Source organism: Lonchura striata, chromosome 10 (assembly GCF_050655825.1).
Source record: "Lonchura striata isolate lonStrDom1 chromosome 10, ASM5065582v1, whole genome shotgun sequence".
NCBI lineage: Eukaryota > Metazoa > Chordata > Aves > Passeriformes > Estrildidae > Lonchura > Lonchura striata.
In genome coordinates, this window is record NC_140712.1 from 17632599 (window position 1) to 17655039 (window position 22441).

General features: G+C 51.7%; 1 protein-coding gene and 1 long non-coding RNA gene across 3 annotated transcripts; one reads left to right on the forward strand and one right to left on the reverse strand.

Annotated features, from left to right (window-relative positions):
- The first annotated feature begins 1017 nt into the window (after positions 1–1017).
- On the forward strand, positions 1018–15722 carry LOC146766541 (uncharacterized). Its single transcript, XR_014957623.1, has 3 exons — positions 1018–7300; positions 11325–11546; positions 13354–15722. It is a non-coding gene; the product is annotated as an uncharacterized LOC146766541 (long non-coding RNA).
- A 2447-nt stretch (positions 15723–18169) lies between these two features.
- On the reverse strand, positions 18170–21606 carry AEN (apoptosis enhancing nuclease). Of its 2 annotated transcripts, none has more exons than XM_021537394.4 (4): positions 21577–21606; positions 20454–21118; positions 19979–20179; positions 18170–19572 (listed from the first exon to the last, which is right to left on the reverse strand). In XM_021537394.4, the coding sequence occupies exons 2-4, from the start codon at positions 21114–21116 to the stop codon at positions 19369–19371; spliced, it is 1068 nt and encodes a 355-aa protein (XP_021393069.3). In that variant the 5' UTR covers positions 21117–21118; positions 21577–21606; the 3' UTR covers positions 18170–19368. The 2 variants fall into 2 exon arrangements, with proteins under 2 accessions (XP_021393069.3, XP_021393068.3); XM_021537393.4 differs by having other exon boundaries at positions 20454–21121.
- Positions 21607–22441: the final 835 nt, after the last annotated feature.

Here is a 22441-nt window from a genome sequence, read left to right on the forward strand (position 1 = left end):
TCTACTGTGTGGTCATTCACGGGCAATCTGTTGGTCTTTTTAGAGACATTTAATAAAAAAAGAGAACCTATCTAAAATACAGGAGGAGAGGGGGAGGCTGAGTATCAGCTAGCGGCCCAATCAATGAGCAAATGTGTTTGGGTCTTCTCCCGGAAGAGAAAGCTTGTTTTAGGAATTTAGCCTGGCACTCACGGGGTTCTGTTTGTATAGCCCTTTCATTTTAAAAAATACAGGCAGGCAAGTAATCAGAGATGAATTGGAGCAGGCATGGGGAGAAGAGACAGGGAGGGAAGGGAAAGAGGAACCAAGCGGGGGGAAAAAAAGAGCAACTGTTAGAATTGAGAAGAGGGCAACAGTAAGGATGAAGGCAGAACCAATGGTTTGTTATTCTGTGGGCAGCACACGGCTCTCCAGCTGATGGAAAGTTGCTCCCTGGGATGGAGTAGCAGCCCCCAGGGTTAGGAGAACCCTGGTCCATGCGTGGTGGTGCACCAAGGTAACAACCGCTTAGGCTGAACATCCAGACACCAAAACCCCATCAGTCAACATCCTTCATCAGGAATGGCACAATGTGGAGTAAAATCCAGGGGGGTTTTGCTGCTTGTGCAAGAACAAAGCACAGAGGGGCATTGCCAGGATTGGGATGGACTCTAACACACTGTAGATAAATGGGATAAAAACCTTTTAAGTTTTCCCTGGTAACTGATGGAAGAAGGGCACTAACTCTGCACTAGCAGCCTCCAATAAAGCTGCCTCACCAATCTGGCAGCAGCACTGCTTGGACACTTTCAAGTTGTTGCCATGAAAAACTGCAACAACTCCCCCCATTTTTCAGTGGTGAGGGAAAACTGCTCTCATGTAGCACGATAAAACATGCTTGGCTCCTTATATGACAAAGGCAATGTAAATGCCAGGCTCAACCATTAGCTAAACTAATTTTCTCCATATGTGTGTGCTTTTATACATATATAATATGGATATATTATATATGTATAAAAATATATATATGTATTAAATATATATATATATATATATATATATATATATATATATACCTAACTCATCAAAATGTTGGTCTGTGTAATTTTCACCTTGCAACATGCAGCTTGTTAAATTCTCTGCATCACCCTGTAGTGATAAAGAAGGCTCTCACCTGTGCTGCCCTATCTCTGCTGGTAACTCTTGCTATCTATAATCTATTGGCCTTTCCTCCTCAAGAAAATTAAAGAGTTAATTTGTGAATAGTTACTGAGAACATTTAAGGATAAAGTAAGTATGTCGCCTGGGGATAAGAAATGTTCACTGTTCTTCACTGGTGCTCTCAAAGACCTTAAAGAAAATATCTCCCACCAGCTAGTCTACAAAGTGTGTGACTTGTACATTTGTAAACCTGGAAAGTCAACAACCATATATGATGTTAATATTTGCTAGCCAGAACCCACAAGTCATATACAGAGACCTTTGCTCTGTCCTTGCTAAGTTGAGGACTGGACTTCTGTTGTGACTTGGAGGAAAAAAAAATTCCTTGTGAAGGAAAACTTTCCATTAGCATAAAGCCAAAAGCACCAGCCAGTGAACCAGCTGGACGTGCCTTTACACCAGGGCACTTCAGGGGCAAGAAGGAGGGGACTTGGGGGTGTCCCACAACACATGCAGATAGTCGCTAAATTAGACCAGCTCCTGAGCTGGACAACAAATGGTGGAGAGTCTGGGCTGGAGACCAGTAGCTGTGAGGTCTCTGTACCCACAGTACTGAGAAAGTGATGCCTGCTTTAGGAAAGAAATGGCTCTTCATCCCTGAGGAGCTCTGAGGAGGAACAGGGAGGAGATGAAGTCAAATCCTCTGGGTCCTGCTGCATTTCTAGGCCATGGGCTGTGTGTCCCTCCTGAAATGCTTAATTCCTAGATATTCATTGGGAAAATGCTGGTGTCTCTTTTTCAGGGCTCCTCAGGAGCTGACCCAGAGGCCAAAGCAAACCAAGGTTTGCTATCAATGACTCCATTAAGGGCTGGGGCAGGCAGAGCTCACAGCTACAGGTCATGGATGCTGAAATGAGGAGGCCTGCCCAGCCTGTGGGTCTGCAGGATAACAAAGTACTGGGAGGGAGGATGGGGGTGTGGAGAAAGATGGAGATGTTGCCACTGGAAGTGTGGAAATCACACAGATTCGGAGTTTCCACTCTGAAGTTCTTACAAGGTGTGAATTTTGGCAGCACTTTGTGGCTTCCATGGTAACCTGGGGAGGTTGGAGCCAGGGTGTCTGGGGAGAAAGATGGCAGTGGTGGGTTTGAGAGTCCTGGTAGCTGTCCCCTCACTCGTGACCAGGGAGTCTCTGGAATGATGCAGCACACAGGGAAACACCTGAGACCCTGCCAAGACTGTCTGCCCCCGAGTCATGGATGGTTCAGCCCTGGGTGCAATGCTGCCTTCAGCATCACCTTTTACCCCTGCTCACAGAGTTCACCAGCAGAAACAGCTTGAGACCAGCCAGCAGCTTCTGGCAGCTGCACACACACACAGGTCAGCACCTCGTTCCACAGATATCAAACCCTTACTGCTCCCCTGTTTAGATAATGGCTCAGAAACTTGTGTACATTAAATACTCATCTAAATACCCCAGCCCCAGACTTCAACGGGGCAGAACCTACCCTGACCCTTCAGCCAAGAGCTCTGTTCCCAGAGGAAGACAGAGAGATGTGCACAAGAGGTAGGGACAAGGTCCTGTCAGGTCAATGTGCCTGGCTGCAAGGACAATAATCCAAGCAACAGGGATCTCTGGAGGAAGGGAGCCCAGCAGGATCATCCCTTCTGCAGACACAGGTTGCAGGCACCTGGTAGTCACATCTCTACCATGGGAATTGAACAAACTCATCTGGCTTTTCCTCTGCTTCCCCCTGGGACCACCCCCTTCCCCCGAACAATTAAAAAAAAAATCAAAAAAACAACCCAAAAAACCTAACAAAAGAGAGGACCAGGAGGAGATTGTACTTGATCTTGGGCAAGAAGATTAGGCTGGCCAGGAGACAAGCACAAATCCTGCACTCATCATCCACCACCTAACGAATGCTGGATGTGTTGTTCAGTGTCTCAAGGCATGGGTGCTGCTCAGAGAATGTCAGCACGTTCTGCACTGTAAAGGAAGCTCAGGGTTCTCTTTCCAGCACCTTCTGGAGTTTATGTCTTTAAGAAGCACGATCAGACAGCTGTTTCTGAATGGCCAGAGCACTGAGATAATCGTTGCTACAGACAGTGTGAACAGGTGAGGTGTGGGCTTCAGGGACTGTGGCCAAGGAAGGTCAAGGATACCCCAATTTCCACAGTCTGACCTGATGGGACAGGCCCGGAAAGAGAAACATTCCCTTCATTTGTACTGAGGCTTGGAAAATGCTTATGCTACTTGGAGAGCAATCCTTCAGGGCTCTCTGGCTGCTCTCCCAGCAGTAGTGACAGGTTTCAGTGCCCAGGTTTCAGCCCTGTGTGTTGCCCTGCAGCTGGCTGGGTGGTGAGAGGAGTCTGCTGTGCAGACAAGCTCAGGCTGGCCTGGGAAAGGGACAGAGGGGCTTGCATTGCTGGGACACAGAGCATGCTTTGGGACACAGCACAGCCCAGGCTATGGCTCATCCCAAAGCTTGGCCAGCCCAGTGAAAGCTGGAAAGAGCCCTGGGATCACAGAAGGAGTTCTCAACTCTTCCTCTGACTATGGCTTTTGTGAGTCAGGTTGTGTTTGCATAAACTGGACCTGGTTGCTAGCTGCAGGTTTTCCTGCTCATAACCACTGTGCCTTTAAAGACCTTCAGCTGTGCCATTATAGAAGTTATTATGGTGACTCCATCTCCACCTTACTGCAGACACATTCTGGATGGAGCAGAGTGTGGTAACACTAAGGGAATAAGATTATTTGGGCAATTTTTCTTCTTTTGACAGCACTTGAACTATGAGAGATTCCAGTAAGAGCAATTACTGGCAGAATGGACATGGAAAGGGTGATTTTTTAAAACAAGTATTGGAGAAGGGGTTTGGAGTGAGGGATTGAGAAAGAAATTTGACCTGTGTCCCATCAGAGCAAGCAATGCAGCTTTGTCACCACAGAGGTCCTGCAGTCCCAAACTTGGGGAGGGAAGGAGTCCAAGAACTCATTTTGAATAGACACACACTGTGAAGAAATCTGTGCTTTCTTCTCAAGCAATGGGCAAGCAAAAAGGCAAAAGACTTCAGCAACCCACAGGCTGACAGGTTTCTGCCCATTTGTACTGAAGAGAAGATATTGGCCAACACTATCCAAACTGTGGGTGTGCCAGGATGTTCTGAAGTTCTGCCCACATTCATAGCCTGACTCATCCTGCAGGAGCCTATTGGGTGGAAAGTGCCCTGTCTGCAACCTCCATGGCAGAGCTGAGTGACAGGAGCCTTTGGGTAAGCCCTGGCAGGGACTTTATGGAAGAATCCTTGACCTTCAAAGCCTGCAGTTCCAGACAGAAAGCCTCATTCCACCCTGCCTTACTCACATCTTTGCCTTTCCCACACAGTGGAGGTCAGATGTGCCATACAGCACTCCCTCCCTATCAGAGCTGCAAGATTTGCTTTAGGGCATGTTGGCATTGCCGTGCCAGGTTCAGATTTTCTTTCACAGCTCAGATTCACCTGCTACACCTTCCCTGGGACAACTGACAACCTCTCCAGAGCCCAGAACTGGTGCAAACTGGCACCTCACTCACTTACAGCAGGAAAGCAGAACTGCCAGAGGACTGAGCACTGGGAAAGGCAGGACTGTCTTGAAGGGAAAAAAAAAAAAAAAAAGCTATTTTGGGCATTTATGGCTTTTCGAAAAGAAATGTCAGAGCAACAAAAGAAAATCCAGATGTGCTTCATTTGCATGGTAACAGGCTAGTTGGAGGCAGCCCCACCTGATTTCTAGCAGCTTAGCATTTCTCTTGTAGTTTATTGACTCAGGATTGTCTCATTATTGGCTCATATTTAGGAGAAAATACCATTATTGCTTGGCATTTGATTTTCTTTCAGAAATACTGTTTTGATCACTATTCTTTCAGCAGGTTTTCCTAAGAAGAAACTGGAGACCTTCAAGCTCAGCTGGAGTTTTGCCACTGTCTTCTACAAGGTTGTAACCTTGGTGTAACCCAAAAGGCTGAGAATAGGGATGAAGGCAGCAGCATCTCTCTCTGCAGGTGCTCTCCTCCACTACAGCAGCTGTGATTGAAGCAGTGCAGAGTCACTATCTGTCACACAACACAAAATAGCTCATGCACATACACTAGATGCAAAAGAGGGAAAAAAGAAGTTTATTATTACTCCGCAATATATAGAATTCTAAAAGTGACAGTGGATTGGAGGATGAAATTGCCACCTCTCCAACCACACTGGCCAAACCAACAGTCCATTAATTCTGTCTTCTTACAAAGAAGAATGCAAAACAATCATTGTTTATATGAACAGTATGTAAGAAACTATAGTAGAAATATGTAAACATCAGAAGGCATAGAAAACTTTTAGAAGAACTTTAAAACTTTCAAAAGAACAGGGCGACAACTGTCACACATCAGGCATTGGCATCTGTCATGAGAGGGCTGGAGGGGTACTGGACTTTAAAGGCAGGTACAGGATGCAGAATTAATCCAAAACCCTCCTGGTAAAGGGCAGCGGAGAGAGAGAAGCCACTCTGGGATGGGGAGTTCACCAAACAGGCAGATCTGCCTTTCCCTGCTGTTGCATCTCCTAAGAGAAATCTTTGCATTCCCAGTTTGTTTTTAAGAGGCAGGCCCAGAGAGGCCCACATTAAGCACCTAACAGCCAGTACAATTTGCAGCTGTCTGGCCTGCTGGGGATCCAGCCTCCTGCCAGTAAAACTCAGACACCCACAGCTGGCAGGACAAGGGATGCTGAGCTACAGCTGCTGCTTTGTCAGCAAAAGCATTCCCACCTTCCCACCCGTGTTCCTGCTGCCCCTGGGCTGTTACACCTGGCAGGGTTTGGCCCCAAGGACACAGCAAATCTGTTGAGCTGAGCCACAGGTAGGCACATGCATGCAGAGCCCATTGCTGTCATTCCTGAAGTCTGCTTTCCCCCACTAAGCATAAACCCAGCCCAGCTTCCTTCCTGTGCAGCTCTGAGAAAAGCTCATATCCAGCAGGACAAACCTGGAGTGGAGTGGATTTCAGCAGCCCCAGCACAAGCTGAGGAAATGGAATGAATTTCAGACATTTCTGAAATTCCAGCTGCTTCATTAAGCAGCTGTGCCCTGCCACAGGTGCTCAGTACTGAGGGCTGGCAGGAGGGAAGCTGATAGCTCAGCACAGGGAGGAACAGAGGTGGAAAGGCCAAGGGCAGGCTGGTCCCACCCCAGTGCCAGCTGCATCCTCCTGCCCATCTTATTGCCACCCTGCCAGCACCCCAGGGCTTCTGCCAGGCCCCTCTGAAACACTGGAGGGGACCAAGTAAGAAGAGACAATCTTTGTCCCTAGCTGATAACACAGCATTTCTCAGAGACCTCCCCATAGCCAAGCTTTAAATTTTGCACTTTGGGCCATCTGAGCCCAAGGCAGATGCTGGCTGAGACCCCCTGGCACACTGTCCTGGGACTGGAGCCACCTGTGTGTGACAGCAGGCACGAAAACTTGGTGGCCCATCACAGGAGATATTTCTCTAAAGGGTGGAACAGGCAAAAAGAATTTAGATCAGTCCTCTTCGAGATTTTCAGTGGTGTAATAAAAGTCCCTGTGTCCTGGATGCCAGGGGGAGGGGGAAGAGAGGGGGAAAGTGAATTAAATGGGCCTTTCAGAAGCAAAGAGAGCACTTAAATCTTCTCTAACCCATTGAGTGCAGATGTTGTTGAAGCCTCCCTGCTATGATAGCCAGCAGAGCTCACCCATATTGTTTTCTGACAGTCCCAGGGGAGGGCTGAGCTGGCAGAGAGGAGCAGGGCAGGAGGGGAAGGGTGTGTGCTGGCTGGAGAAACAGGCACCAGTTTATCCATGCAGGATGCAACCAGGGGCACGCTGTGTCCAGGAGCACTGGGATAGCATGCACCTCACCTTGGGGTGAAACACAGAGCTTATTTCAGCTTCACCCTCCTGTGAGAGACATCAGCTACAGGGTGGGGTGCTGGGGGGAGCATGAAGGTGTGAATTGAAAGCATCTGGAAGTCACCTTCACATGTGCTCACCAATGATGCCAGAAGGGAACCAATATCTGGAAGGTGGATCAGGGTACAGCTGGGGAAAACAGAGATGTCGGAGTCAAGAACATCCCTCTGGCTGCCCTGGCTGTCTCAAGAGCCTGGCAGGAGGTAGGAAACACCTGTGCCTTTGATTTTAGCGTGTGGAAAACTGTCAACTCTGGATGAGGAACTACAAGTCACAAGGGTTTTAGTAGTGTGATATTTGAATTAACACAGGGTGGAAAAATAGAATTTTGGGATTTTTAAGATAAGGGGCTCAGGGGACAAGATAGAGGGATTTGGGTGTGTCCTGACCTTCTTGTTCTTCTTGTCCTCCATATCTTGGTGTGATAGTGGCACTTTTCTATTGGTTTAAAGCAGAGATTCACTGTCTAACATAGGTGATGGGAATTGGTGAAGAAATTGTAAACATGGTACATGTAGTTTTGAGTATATAATGTAGGAGCTGCCCAGGACTCGAGGCCAGACTCCTATGGCTTCTGCACTAGGCAGACCTTGGCTGGACAGAGAGAAAATATTATCAATAAGAGAAGAAATAAACAATCTTGAAAAAGCACAATTGGAAGCATTCCAAGACTCCTCATTTAACTGTGCTCGGGCTAGGGAAGCAAAGACTCTTTAGGATCTCTCTCTTGGGGTCACCCTGACCCTCAGGAACCCTGAGAGAGAAAAATCAACACAGGGAGATGCTTTTGTTCCATGCTCACTTAAAAGAGCACTAGAGGCAGCTCTAGCTTCCTACAGGACAGAGGACTCAGGTGGGCAGAGCAGCCTTCACCCTGAGCCCTCACCTGAGCCTGCCCATCCCAGCACCAGGGTTCTGCAGGGACAGGCTCATCAGGTGCCCCTTCCTTCTGTGTGAAGATTTAGGTGACAGGGGAGGGAAGGGAATTTTTGTCAGGCTGCTGGTGTACAGCCAGCAGTACCTGTAGAGCCAGGGAACATTGTGCTGAAGGAGATGAGGAGGGTAATGGGAATAACTAAAAATAAAAACCTTTGGATTCTAAGAACTTAAAAGAAAGATATTTTTTAAACACTTAGTAGCTGCAGCTGGGGGTCAGCAAGGCTGCCTACCTGGGGCTGTGTGAACTAAGAACATTAATTGAGCCTCCTGGGTATGTAAGCCTCTTATCTACTTACACACAGTGCTTTATCTGGGCGGGAAAAAAATGAGATTATTAGCTGCTTTTAATGAACAGCAGTAGGATGTGCGTGTACACTACTCTTTGCTGGAAGATCCTTTCCTCTCTCTCTGTTTTTCTTTATAACTATTAGCTTTTTAGCATATGAGCCAGGACTTCAAAAGGAGTGTAGGTGTCAGAGGAAGGGAGATGGATCCTATTCATCTTTTTGGGGCTGAAGGTGTTCTCAAAGCTTCTGCTCTGCTCCTTAATCCTACAGGTACTTCTCAGATCTGATAACTCAAAGGTGTGGGGCTCTCCCCGCTTTGCTCAAGTGACTCCCTGTTTAGCAAGGCAGCCTTTGAAGCTGCTGGCACCTCATGGTGCCTGTGCTCTGTCTGGGGTGCACGGCATGGATAGGCCAGAGCTCCTGGCAGGCACAGGGACCTCGAAGATGGAAGTGGAAGCGGGAGGTTACACTTGGGGTGATTTAAATGCAACCTGGAGGCCATGGAAGAGTCTCTGTAAAACCCAGGTTTTTATGTTGGGGGATAGCAGACTCATGGCTTTGGGGTCAGGCTTGGCTGCAGGGGCCTGGCTGAGAGTTACCCCCGATTTTGCTCTGTTTTTAGGAGCTTAGAAGACAAATCAGTGTGAGATCAGCACCATGCTGGCGCCACCCCCCAGCTGCCCTCTGCCTCCTGCCATCAGCAGCGTGGGGGCACATGCTGGCTCACAAGCCCCAGGGGCCTCATGCCTGGAGAAGGAAGCTGATATGGAGGAGCCTATCTGCAGGAGCAGGATGTTAAACCCCCAGCATGGAGTTTCCCAAGGCAGACTGACTCCAGCAAGGGGCTCCAGGGAGCCCTGCCTTCCCTCCTGTCGCCAGCACTGCCTGTCACCCTGCCACTGCTGTGCCTCCTGACGTGATCCCTGCTCTGGGTGTCCTTCTGATCTCAGGGTGACTTCCACCAGCTGCTGCCTTTTTCTTTAATGTCTCAGAGAACTGTGTTTGCTTTTCAGATTCCCTTTCCTGATTGTTTTGAAAGACAGATGCCCTCTGCTCCTGCTCCCGTTAAAAGCCATGCTTTTCTTGCTTCTAGTGGGCTGTAAACATCTTCCCTTTAACAAACGTGCCCTTTCAGTTGCTCTCTGGCTCTAAGCAGTGTTGTTTTTCTCTTTCTAAGCTGATTCTCGTTTATTACCCTCTTATCCGTAAGCTGCTAATGCGGGCAAACAGAGATGGGGTAATTTCCCCTCTTCTAAGCTCCCCTTCCTAACTAAATTACACCTGGATCTACCACTAACATTAAGGATGCTGCACTTGAGAGAGGATTCAGGCCAGGATGAGGGTTTGAGAGCACTGCAGGGCTTTCTCCTTGCCCTCTTGTTGTGTTTGTACCTGGAGGCTATCGGGAACTTCGGCTGTAGGGAATCCACAGTGGTCTGTGGCTTGGCCCAAATGATTTCTTAGCAAGGGCAGGGTGAGAGGGAGGACGAAAGCAGGTCCCAAAGCAGGGTTTTATAATTCTCCCTCCTCACATCTAGACTGAATCCGAGGAACTGTTCAATCCTTCTCCCTGCAAGAGCCAAGCACGCCATGAAGATGGAGCTTGAGGCAGGGGCAGGCACTTTGCAGCTCTGATTCCTTGCCCTCGTCCTGCCCTAAAAGGCTGATTCTTCTCCAAATGCTTCCACAAACTTCCAGCTCCATTCTCGGCTTGAGTTTTCAAAACTGCCTCTCCCACTGCATGTGAGAGCTCATCTAACATCTTCCTTGCACATCTCACTCCTTGTCCCAGCTTGGGTGATTCTGCCCATAGGAAGCAGGGGAAAAAAAACAAACTGTAATCGAGAACTTCAAAGTGGTTTGCAAAGCTCTTCTGTCCCTACTGTGATGCTGCTCATTCTGGTGGTGGGAAAACTGACTCAGGGAGCAGTGAGGGGGTCATGTGTATTTCAGGCATGGGAGCAGCAGAGCAGAAGCAGTTTGTGGGATCCCCGGTGCACAGCCCACTCTTCCCCAGCCAGCCCCTGCACTACAAACCAGGCTGTGGCTGGCACTGGATGCTTTGTGCTGGACTCCAGCACTGCCAACCCTGGGATGGTGACGATGGCTCAGGTGTGGGGGCCATGAAGTGGAGAGGGAGCTTTTAAAATGCCGCAGGGCTTGGCATGAGGCAAAGGAGTACGGCAGGGAGAAGGCTCTCTTCCAAACTTATATATATTATTATTAAAAAAAAAAAAAAAAAAAAAAAAAGGAGGAAAAAACCCCAAAAGCTGGAGCTAAAAAGGCAGCTTGAGGAACGGAGCCGCTGGAGTTTTCCGAGAAGGCTCCCAAGATGCACAATGGGAACATGTGTGCCTCGGCTGGCGCCTTGGAAGGCTCTCCGGCCGCAGCGCGGGGCTGGCGTCAGCCGGCCCAGCCCGGCCTTGTGCCTCCTCTCCCCAGAGCTTTGCCCGGCTCCTGCCGCTGCCCCTCTTGCCTCGCAGCGAGCCGTAAATCCCTCTTCCCACCTCTCCTCCTCCGCCACGGGCTCTGCGGGCTTTGGGCAGCCCAGCACCCGCAGCAGGAGCAGGGCAGAAGGGGGTTTGGCCCTGGGAACAACTGCGCTCTGTGCTGCCCATGAAAGGCGGCTTCATAAGGCTGCCCTCACGCCGCCCGTCACCGGCACCTGCCGAGCCCGCTCCGGGCTGACACAGCCCGGGACACAGCGGCTTGGCAGCGCTGCTCTCCTGCTTCGGGGCTCCAGGCAGGCAGGACTGATCCTGTTGTGGGGCTGGAGGTGCAGGCAGGTCTCTCTGCCTTCACGCCTTGTGCCCAGAATCCGTGCTGGAGGCTGGCCGAGCCCCACGGGCTCCCACTGCAGCAATTCCCATGAATTGGGAGCTTTTGGGATGTGAAACGGGCACCCTGGGGGAGGTAACAGCGGCCTGAGAAGCAAATCCGAGGGGAAAACTCCCTCCCCTTAAATTCCCATCATCTGCTCCATCTTTCTCTCTCCCCACAGCTTCTGGCCCTGTCCCCTCCTGGTGGTCCCCTCAAAGCTCAGTGCTTGCCTGGTGCCAACAAAGGAGGTTTGAGAGGAGACAGAGCCCACCTGAGACTTGGTTCTCTGCAGGAAATTTTCTCTCCTGAGCGAGAAGTAAATGTGGAAAATGCTTCTGTGTTCAATGTAGCATGGAATTCAAATCACTTCCCTCACAAGGGGGTATCCCGAGCTTCCACAAAGGTAAATTATGCACATGACAGGGGTGTGTAGCTGTACTGTGTTTTCTGACACTGGACATAACTGCAAAATGTGGGGTTTTATTTGCAGGGTTGGAGGCAGTGGGTTGTCAACTCCCCAGGCAGAAAGGGTGAAGGCTTCTGAGAGTGGGATTTGCCAGGGAGGAAGGTGCCCTTCCTAGATGTGACATGAACCTGCATCTGTCCAAGGCAGGAGCATCATTTGATGGGGGCAGCCCCCATGGAGGTGCCTGGGACTGAATTCCCAATTTAATGGGTTGGTTCAGACAAGCTTTCCTCTACTGAGGGGGCTCTAAAAGATCGAAAGGAGGCTCTGTAGGCAGTTGTTTTGTTTGTGTGCTCATTCTCTACATTCATTCCCAAAATGAGAGAAGCTAAAGAGGTCTCTGTTTTGCCCTGTTTTTATAGCAGTCAGTGATGCCAGAGGCCAAGAGGACCATTCCTGCCTCCTGCTGACATTAGCCCCTCAAGACTCATTGGCAAGGTGTCCCCTTCCAGGACATTTAGGCTGCTGATGCTGAAAGCAAACACAGTTTCTTCTCCATTATATCCAGCTTGATCTGCCCACTATCAAAAAACCCTTAATCCTAAAAAACAACAATAAAAATAGTGATAAAATCTTAGCACAATTCCTGGCCTTTGTTACTCTAGTCCTGATGTCTGGATGGACAATCCTGCAGTGAGTCCCTGTGAATGGACAGCACTCAGGGTTTGCCTGGGGCAGGGCAGAAATGAGCAGAAATAAGAAACCATTTTTAGAGATAATTTTTCACCCTAAACTGCACGTTAATGCCATTTTAAAATGACAACTGCTGCTCTGTATAGCTCTGGCTTTGATGGTTTCCATCACTCTGCTGTTTTAAAGAGACCAGAAGATCAATGGGGGCTCCAGCATGTCCCACAGTGCCAACACAGAGTGGCCTTGTGTGACTTGCCCCTGGAAGTTGCCACTCACAGCTGGGATTCCCATCTTATAAAGGCAGGGGTGGTTTCCAATAAAAGGGAAAAAAGGGGTCTCCATCCTGGCCAGGTGAAGGCCAAATGCACCTGGAGCACCTCTGGCTGCCCCTGTCCATGGGTTGTCCTGTGCCCACAGGATGCCCTGCATCCCTGTCCCACCACATCCTCCTGCCCATGGTGGGGCTCTTCCCTAACAGACACAGCTAATGTTGCTTTATGCCACTGGTTTTACATTCCTAAATGAATTCCTACCCTCTGAGTAACACTAATGGGTGTTAGCTTGTCTTCCTCCTGTCTGGTGCTCAGGAACTACAGCTGTACATGTTTTTGGTGACAGTTAATGGATGGTTAGTCGCTATTTTACTCAAATGCATTCATGATGGAATTGCCTCTTTGTCCATTTTCTCCTCCTGTTTTGGGGCTGTCACCATAATAGCAGTAGAATTTTAAAATACTAATGGACCTGGGGTATGGGAGAGAGGCCAGTGCTTGCAGAACATTATCAGACCTCGAAGACCCCAAAACACACAGGGATTTAACTGAGTGGCCTTCACGTTGCTTTCGTGCTTGTGAGCTTCCTAAATACATCCCGGGAACTCGGGGCAGAGCAGAGCCCACTCCCATCCCATCCCAGCCTGTAAGGGGATAATTCAGGAACCAGCAGCCCGAGGGCACCATCTAGTGAACAGCCAAGATTGCAAAAACCTGAAATGGGCAGAAATTGAGTGAAAATTGGAACTAGGGGCTCCCCGGGGGTCAGTTCAGGGAATTGAGGAGTCACGCTTTGTGCTTTTCCTCTACTTCTGTAATTTTTTTATTTTTTCCATCAGGTTCCCCCAGAGAAGAGCCTTCACCACACTTCACCCTTTGTGGCAGGGATATTGGCGTGGAGCACACCACACTTGCTGCTCGTCCCTGCTAGTGGCTTTGGAAAGATGATGGCATTATGTTTTCTTGTTTGATGGGGAAAAAAGAAGGGTTATTTCTAATGCTTTGTGAGGGGATGCAGGTGTGCAGGAGTGGAGTGGGGGAGGCAGCTCTGTTGTGGGGCAGGTCTCAGCTGGAGGCATGGGCTGTTCTTTCAGCTGAGATGGAACCACCCTCTAAGAGGAAAACTTAAAATGCACCACAGGTGCTCCAACATCTCCCCATCATCCCCAGAGTGAGCTGAGAGGGCAAAAGGAGAAGCTGAAAGACCACAGGTTTGGTGCACAGCTTCAAAGTCCCTGAAATGATGCAGCAAGTGGGGAAGAAGGAAACACCACACCACACTCGTGCTGTCCCCAGTGCCAGTGGCCTGAGCTGGTCCTCTCCCCACATTGCCTTACTGGGAACTGCACACCTTGCCAGGAGAAAGCTGTCCTGTAACTTGCTGTTCCCCAAGGAAGATGAGTTTCTGCAGCCCAGAAGTGATTCTCTTCTTTGATATCTATTGCCATTGTTGCCAGCCTGATTCCTGCAATGTGTCCCTACTCCCAGTGATTGCAGGGCCAGTCCCCTCATCCATGAGATCAGTGGTTATTTTGTGATCTGGCTTTCAGAGAGGCTGTGATTAAGGCAGGGGCTTATGCTCATGCATTCAACCTCACTGTCCTTGGAGCTGAGAGAGTCCCAGGGCAGGAACAAGGAAAGGTGACATCCCCAAGCAAGACCACAGCAGTGACCAACCCCTCAGCTCCTCCTTTTCCTGGCAGTGCTGGGGAACACCCCACATTCCCTTAGTGTTTCACCCCACAAGTCCCTCCTGATCTAAAGGTGGCACCTTCTGCAGCTCATGGTCCCCATGACCTGCTGGCATCCAACCCCTCGTGAGTGGGGTGCCTGTGGTGGGCTGAGCCATTCTGGGGGTGGCTGCCTGCACAGAGAACGGAGGGGGGCTATCCCTGGGGGCTTCTTTGTGTTTTGCTGCAGCAATGCTTGCCAGGCACCCAAGGGATTTGTGGAGCAGGCACTGAGGAGTACAGGGGTACTCAGGTCAGGCCACCCCACCTATCCAGCTCACCCTGTGCAGCCCCCTTTGAGGGCAGCTCCCTGGGGAGGACGGAGCTGCTGGGAATTGTGCCTTTCCCTCTCGTATGCACACAGTCACGATGGTTAGTTAAGTGGCTTGTTTTTCATTAGGAAAAGACTGTTGCTAGGCCACCCTGTTCCCCGGCGTTGGTCGGGAAGGGGTTTTGCAGCCAATCCGGGAGGCTGTGCTGGGGTTTGCACACGCACACATCACGCACACCCCTCCTGCAGCCCAGGTGCTAAGCGGCTGCCAGATGTGCCTATTCATTTCCACATCACACCTATCTGCTTCTTCCGGCCAAGCCGCTTATTAAGGCTCCTGAGATTTTAATTTAGAGTTGGCTGCGAGTTTTCTACCTTCTAATTTACCCTCGGGGAGTAGAGGAGAGGGGTGGGTGGGGGTGCTGATGGGGCGGGGGTGCAGGGAACATGGGTCCTCCTTCTCTGTGGCTGCTTTGGTCTCTGGTGAAATGCCCCAGTGAAGCCTCTGCTCTCTGACCGCATCCAGGGTGAATCGTCCCCCTGTGTCTCCACAGCGAGGGCACAGACTGCCTCAGCTTAGGGGCTTGCTCCGGGCTGTTATTAGGTACCAGCACTGCTCCACCCCAAGACATTCATGTTGTGATTTTTGGGATGTCCTGCCCGACACCAGGTGTTGGTGAGCTCATTGTAACTCTGTGATTCTGTGATTTGGGCTTTATGCGACATTTCAACCGTATGTCTTGTGATAAGCAGAACCAGCAGCAAAGCAAGCCAGGTGATTGATCAGGGGATGCTGCTCCCAGCCCTGCTCCCCGTGCAAACAGTCCCTGGCAGCTGAGAGAGGTGCTGGACCATGGTCAGGCACTGGGGAAGCAGGGCAGGAGGGTCAGACACATCCCTGCCACAGGGCTCCTGGTACAGCTGCTGCTCTGCCCTGCTGCAGTTCCAAGTGCCCTAGCAGTGTCCAGAACCCACCCAGCAGAATCCCTGGTGCATGGATAAGGGAGGGAGCCAGCCAAGCCCAGGATGTGTGCAGGGTGGAGCCTTTCACAGCTGCAAATCTCTCACCTTGACAGGAAAGGAACAGAGACCAAAACATGCAGGAAAAGGTGGGACAATCCACTCAAGCCTCAGTTTTTGAGTGCCCCCCATGAAAAGCCCCATGGAGCAGGAAGGAAGCTCAGTAAAAGCAAGAGAAAGCATTGAATTGTGCCTGCTGCTCAAGGAGAAGCTGTTGCTAGACAGAAGTAAAAGCTGTCGCCATCGGCTCCCATTGGCTCAGCCCCACTCCAATGACGGCCTTATCGGTTACCTGCACTCGCAGCTGGCTGGAAAAAACTCATTTGACAATGTTTTCCCTCTGATAAAAAAAGCCCAGTGCTGGATTCATGGGTTTGGGTTAATCATTGTTCAGGGGTTGTTGAGATAACAGCTGAGTTTTCTGCAGATTCTTCAATTATCACAAATTTTAGTGTAAATGGTGAACCAGCCCAGCTCTCCTTCTCCCACCTAAAGACGCTCAGCCTCCCAACACGAGCTCCAGCAGGCTGCTCGTGAGATGAGCCGGAGCGTGTGATGAGCTGGAGTTCATTCAGCCATGGCAACTCCGAGCTGGCACGGAGGTGAATATTCACAAACACCTGTGAAAATCCCAATTAGCTCTCAAAGGCTGGAAATGGGGCGAGTGTTGCCACTTAGGTTATTCAGAGCAAACATTGTTGGCCGGGAGCAGATTGCCACCACCTCTATAATCATCCATGTGAGATCTGCTCAGCAGCAGCCCTATTTTGGGGGGCTGCAGTACACAGGGTTGGGGTTTTCCAAGCCCTTCATATCTGATGCAAATAGGGATTAACCCACTAATTTGTTTCTCACCTTCCTCAAGAGTTGGAGATCATGGCATAGAAGCAAAGCCTGCAGGGAATGACAGCACCAAAGGGCCGCTGGCCTTTGGCTGCCTAGATGCCTCCAAATTTGCCTCCAAAGCAGGGAGGGTATAATCAGGTTTAAATCAGTGGATGGTCAAGATTTTGGCAATGCTTTTTTTTTTCCTTAATTATGCCTTAGGTTGATAGCAAGGCAGCCTGGGTCACAAGCTGGTAAGGCCTTTTCCAGGTTCACCCCACCACACCTGTCTCACATTGACCAGGGCTTAGTGCAAGGCACTGAGATGGGGGCTGGAGACGCAACAGGCTGGGGCTCAGGTGGGCAAAAAATTTGAGAGCCATGGAGTGCCCTATGTAAGTTCTCCACAAACTCATGTACACCCCAAAGGGATGTGGTTACACAGGCCAGGTTATATGGCCATGAGCAAAGCTGTGCTCTGTCTTTCCTCCAGATCTGCTTTCCCAAGAGCAAAGACAACACTGCTGCATCACTTCTGGAATGCCACCATCTACTGACAGTGGGATGCAGAACTTTCACCTTTCCTTCGCCTCCCTCCTGCTGTCCTGGGGGAGGTGGAGATGACAGAGAGGAGGAAACAGACCTGCACCCACCATGCTCCTCCTGCATCCCTCTGTGTGCCCTGTGGGGTTCAGGTCCTGCTGACATGGCACTGCTCAGCTGAGCTGGCACAGGCCAGGTGCTGCTGGCCCTGTTTTACACCCTGCTGCATCAGGAACACACCTGGGACAAACTGGAACAAGCAGGATTTAAAGGCCTTCCACAGGGCCACGTTTCCTTTCCTGTCTGGACCATGAGCTCATGGCAGAGCCCAGGTTATATCTTTTGAAGGATGGTTGTTTGGGCCACTGTGAATACAAAGATTTTTAGATGTGTCTGACACGTTTCAAAGCATTTCTGAGCTGTTCCTGGCTTCTTCTGCCAGGCAGGGAGGAGTTAAGGTGGGAAGTGTAAGATGTGTCTGCTAATGGCACTGATGTGTGCGTCAGGTGTGGCTGCGTCACCCGGCTGCCTTGGCCGCTTCCCAAGGCTGGGGCTGAGCTCTCCTTACCTTCCACTGGCTGCTGGTCTAGCCTGGCTGACAGGGTCATGGACTCTCCAGGGCTGGCTGTTGTACCCCCTGTGGTGCACCAGGCACCCCAAAGTCCCCAGGGTGCTGGCAGCCCTCCAGCCTGCTCTGCCACCTCCCACCTCCCAGCCCAGGCAGTGGGACTGTGCTCAGGGGATGCCCCAAGGAGCTGTCCTTAAGGCACATTGTGAAAAAATAGCAATTTTCTATAACCGTGGCTGTTCAGCTACCTGGTGAATCAGGTCACGCCCTGTGTCCAGCCCCAAATCCCTCTCTGGTGCTCACACACCCAGCTGGGTCACATTCTGCAGCCAGAGATCATCTACATGTCACCTAGAGGCAGTTACTGCAGGTGAGCGTTACCCTGTCCCCTCACTGTGACAGCAGCCCATGCCACAGCTCAAAACAATACCAGTGATCTTGCTCCCAGACCCTGGGCTCTGGCTGAGCCCATCCCCTTCTTATCCTGCCTTCACAGGGGTGTCCCCAGAGCAGAGGGGACAAGCCTGTACCCCAAGGAACTGCCTACTCCAGCCACTCAAAGCATCTCTTCCAGTTCCAGGTGGGTTTGAAGCCCTAGAACGTGGCATGCTACTTGGGCACTCATTTGCCAACCTCATCCCTGCCCTCTCACTGCTGGAAAACTGCCAGATCAAATCATGCAGAATATACACAAGGGGTTTAGCCAGAACAGTTTTTAATTCTGAATTGGACAATTATGTGAATAATTTATTTTAAATGAAGTGCATTCTATGCTCTTGTCCAGGCTGGACATTGATTAGACCCAGACTTTCCTCTTGAACTTCATTGTGCAGTTGGATCCCTATAAATCTATGGGGCCTGATGGGATTCATCCAAGAATCCTCAAAGAGCTGCTGATGTCATTACAGAGCTGTTCAACTATTTCTGAGCAGTCTTTGGAATCCAGAGAGGTCCCAGCTGACTGAAAGCTGGCAAATGTTGCCCCAGTTTTGAAGGGCAAGAAGGACACTGGAAACTACATACTGTCAGTCTCACTTCTCTGACAGGTAAAATGATGGGAAGTATTTTCTGGGACGTATTGAAAAACCACCTGGAGCACAATGCAGTCAGTGGTCACAGCCAGCACGGCTTCATCAGGGCAAAGTCCTGCTCGCTGAACCTGATTTCCTTCTACAACAGGGCTCCCACCTAGCTAATCAAGGGACACCAGGTGATGAAATCTTTTTGGATTTAAGCAAAGCTTTTGATACAGTATCAGAGTATCCTTCTGGACAAAATATTCAGCACTCAGCTGGAGCTGAGCACTGGAACAGGCTCCTCAGGGAGGTGATCTCAGCACCAAGCATGTCTGAGTTCAAGGAGTGTTTGGACAAAGCTCTCAGGCACATGATTGGATTCTTTGGGCATCCTGTGCAGGGCTAGGTGTTGGACTCAACAATCCTGATGGATCCCTTCCAACGCAGCATATTTCTATGAAAGAAAGTAAGCAGCAAACTGGTTGTTTACTGGCCCATATGGTTTTCAGCCCTTGGACTTCAGCAATACACCTCAGTCCCTGCACAGGAAAACTTGCTCCTTGCTGTCTGGGAGGAGGACAACCCCACAGAAGGCATGGAGGGTGTTGGTAGCCCCCACTACATGCCCACAGAGGCTCCTCCAGGCTGACACAGGACCCTGCTCATCCCCAAGTGACAGATGAACACAGCACAGTACGGCTCTTATTTCTGTGTGACAGCTTAAGGCTGCAGACAGCACTTTCGGGAGACTGCTTGTGTCCAGGTGTCACCATGTCTCCATCCCTGAGCAGAGCAGTGCTGGACACAAGCCCCAGAGGAGGAGGTCAGCAGTCACCTCCACCTTTAACAGCTGAAGGCACCAGGAGGAGATGCTGTCCCCATTACAGGCTGCTTGCCATCAGCTCTGTGGGCCAGTACTGGTCATCCAGGTAGTGGCTGCTGTCTGCAGCGGGGTCTGTGACGGGGCTGGGGGGCCGGGGTGGCAGGCTGTGGGCCAGCTCCTTCTCCCACTGCACCTCCACCAGTCTGTACAGCTCCATGGCTGTCTGGGCATCTTCCACCGACGAGTGTCCTTTGCGGCCCACCTGAGGAAAGAGGAAAAAGCCTCGTTGGATAAAAGGGGCAGCAAAAATCTCACAGGTCATGTCGTCTGCTTGCTTGGAAAGACACAAGCGCTGTGGGTTTTGGAGAACACCAAAGATTTGATGTAGCCAAGGTGTCATGGTTTAATACTGGCACAATTCCATACAGGTATCTCTTCCACCCTTTTTGGAGGGCACAGATGCTGTCCCTGTTTTACTGACATACTTAATGGTCAGCTTGGGAGGTCCTTGGCTCTCCCAGATTATTTATAGTCAGGAGCACAGGGTGAGCAAGGTTCATCTCCACCTCACACAGAACACACATGGAGGTGGGATGACCAAACTGACCACAGAAGTTCACAGATAACCCAAAGCTGTTTCTCACCATTTCAGAGTTCCTGGTGCTTACCTGGATATTTTTATGGAGCAGGTGCCTGGCCAAGTTCTTGAGGGAGACATTGGTTCTGATGGGCAGCCCTGCCCTCTTCTTCAGTGCAGGGCTCTGGCTGGTGTCTCGAGTCCTGTCTTTCGGGTGGAAGTACTTCAGGGCTTGGAAGTCATTGTGGATGGCGTGCCCTACCACAATCTTGTCTTTCAAGATCTTCAGGATCTGGAAGAGTCACAGAAGGTTATACAGACACTGCAGTGAAAGAAATACCAAGCAAAAAATAAGCCATTTTGTATTAAATTCAGCTCCTTGCCTTCTAGTTTTTAGGCTCCCAGACAGAATAACAAGCAAGCAAACCAACCCACTGCACAGCTTGAGGCTCCCATTCCTGTGTTGTGTCTCTGCCTCAGAGCAGTCTAGCACAGGCCACCAAGAATCCCAATTTATGTCTGACAGATAACACAGAGGCTTTTAAAAAAATTTATTTTCCTCTGACCTCAGCCTGGGCAGCCTTGAAGGGAATTGCATTCTTCATGTGCTGCTTGGTGATGCCACTCCAGCGTGTCCGGTAGTCCACGATGGGGAGCTCGGGCCGGATGTACTTGTCATAGATGACGTCCCCATCGTAGTTCACCACGGAGCACCGTGCCAGCTCGCTCAGCTTACCCTGAGGACCCGTGCCCACCATCTCACAGTCGATGGCCACGTACTTGCCCGGCCGCAGGACCAGGGAGGACATCTGCACCCGCTTGGAGCTGCCATTCCCCTGGGACAGCAGCACAGAGTGGTGCCTGGCTATGCTGTCTGGAGAGGCAGATGGAGACAGGGATGGGCACACGGTCTGCTGGGGCTTGGGGACCTGGTCACAGCGCGGTGCTGTGGTGCCATGTGCCTTGGTGAGTTCAGGGTGTGCCTCCAGCCCCGCCGCGGGGGTCTCGCTGTCCGGCTGCCTGTGGGGGCTCAGCAGCCCCCTCTGCTCCAGCACTGCCCGGCGCGCCATGAACCGCTGGTGCTTACGGCTCCTCTTCTTGCTGCGACCCTGCGGCGAGCCGGCACCCTTGGGGGCCGGAGCGCAGCCCCCATGGGAGCCCTGCAGGGTGGTCGCGGGGCCCTTGGGGGCGGGCAGCAGCGGGGTCATCTGTCCCTTGCCTGGTGGCATTCCTGCTGGAGGGAGCACAGGGGGCCATGAGTGCCGTGCGGACCCCACGCTCCCCTGTCCCACGGCAACCCGCCCCTCCCTGCGGGGCGGCACAGGCAGGAGCCACGAGGCAAGGGAAGCGGGGGAGGGGACACGGACACACTGTCGCACCCTTTGACACACCACGCCTTTGCCCCTTCATTGCCTTGTCCCACACCGCCCCATTCCCGGCCGCAGAGCCCTGCCCGCCCTTTCGCCGATCCGCAGCCCCCTGCCCACCCCACTGCCCGCTCTGTCCCCCGCACGCCGTACTCCCTAAGGCCCTGTCTGCCCATTACCCGGCCCTCTCCACCTCGCTCCAGGCCCCAGCTCCCCGCCAGCCGCGTTAGCCATCCCCAGGGCCCTGCCAGCCCCACCGGGCCCTGTGCCACCCCTGTGCCACCCGGTGTCCCCTGTGCCACCCCGGTGTCCCGGTGCTGACCGCTGCCGCTGTGTCACACGTGTCCGGCCCGGAAGCCGCCGCGGCACATGCCCGGGCAAGTCCCGCCACGGCCACGCCCCCTCCTCCCCATTGGTTGTGCCGAGCTGTAATTTGCATATAGAGGCGGGGCTTCGTCCGTCTCCGCGGGTGGTGTTGGCGCGGTTTTGGGGCGGTTTTTATTTGGGTTTTTTTGGGGCGTCCGCACCTCGAGCTTCCAGCGCACATTGGGTGATACTCAGGGCTTCAAGCCTGTCCCACCTCTGCCCCTGGCGCAAAGGGACCCTCGGGGCGGTGGGTCCGGGCTGGGATGCGCGCTGCGCTGCCCAGCTCCGCGCCCGGAGCGCAGCCCCGCACGGATGCGCTGCGCTCTTCCTGCCCTTGTCCCGCGGGTGGCGTGGGCTGCAGCACGGCAGCCGGGGGTTTGCGTCCTCCGGGCTCTCCCAGGATGCTGCCCGGGGTTGTGGAGGGCAGCTCCGGCTGGGGCATGGTTGAAGGGGGGGTTTCAGACCGGCCTCTCGTTGCTTCACTCTCAAGGCTCACAAAAGCAATGTCCGAGGTGGTCAGAAGAGAAGAGCCGCGGGCAGCCCCAGCCATCGGCTTGTCCCCATGCGTTCAACGTCGCTGCAGAGGCCGTGTGCCCTAGGGCAGACTGTGACTTGTTGTGGTGGGATGAGCCATACAACAACAAAATCACTAGTCTTCCACAGGGCACCAGGCACCGTGTCCGTCCTCATCCCTCTGGGCCTTGCTGGGAGTGTTCCCTCTCCCTGCTACCGATGGGGCTCGCAGGGATGCAGGACAAGTGTTTGCACACTCTACCATTCTCCCTTTCCACCACTTATTAGCTTCTCTAGCCTGGTAAACA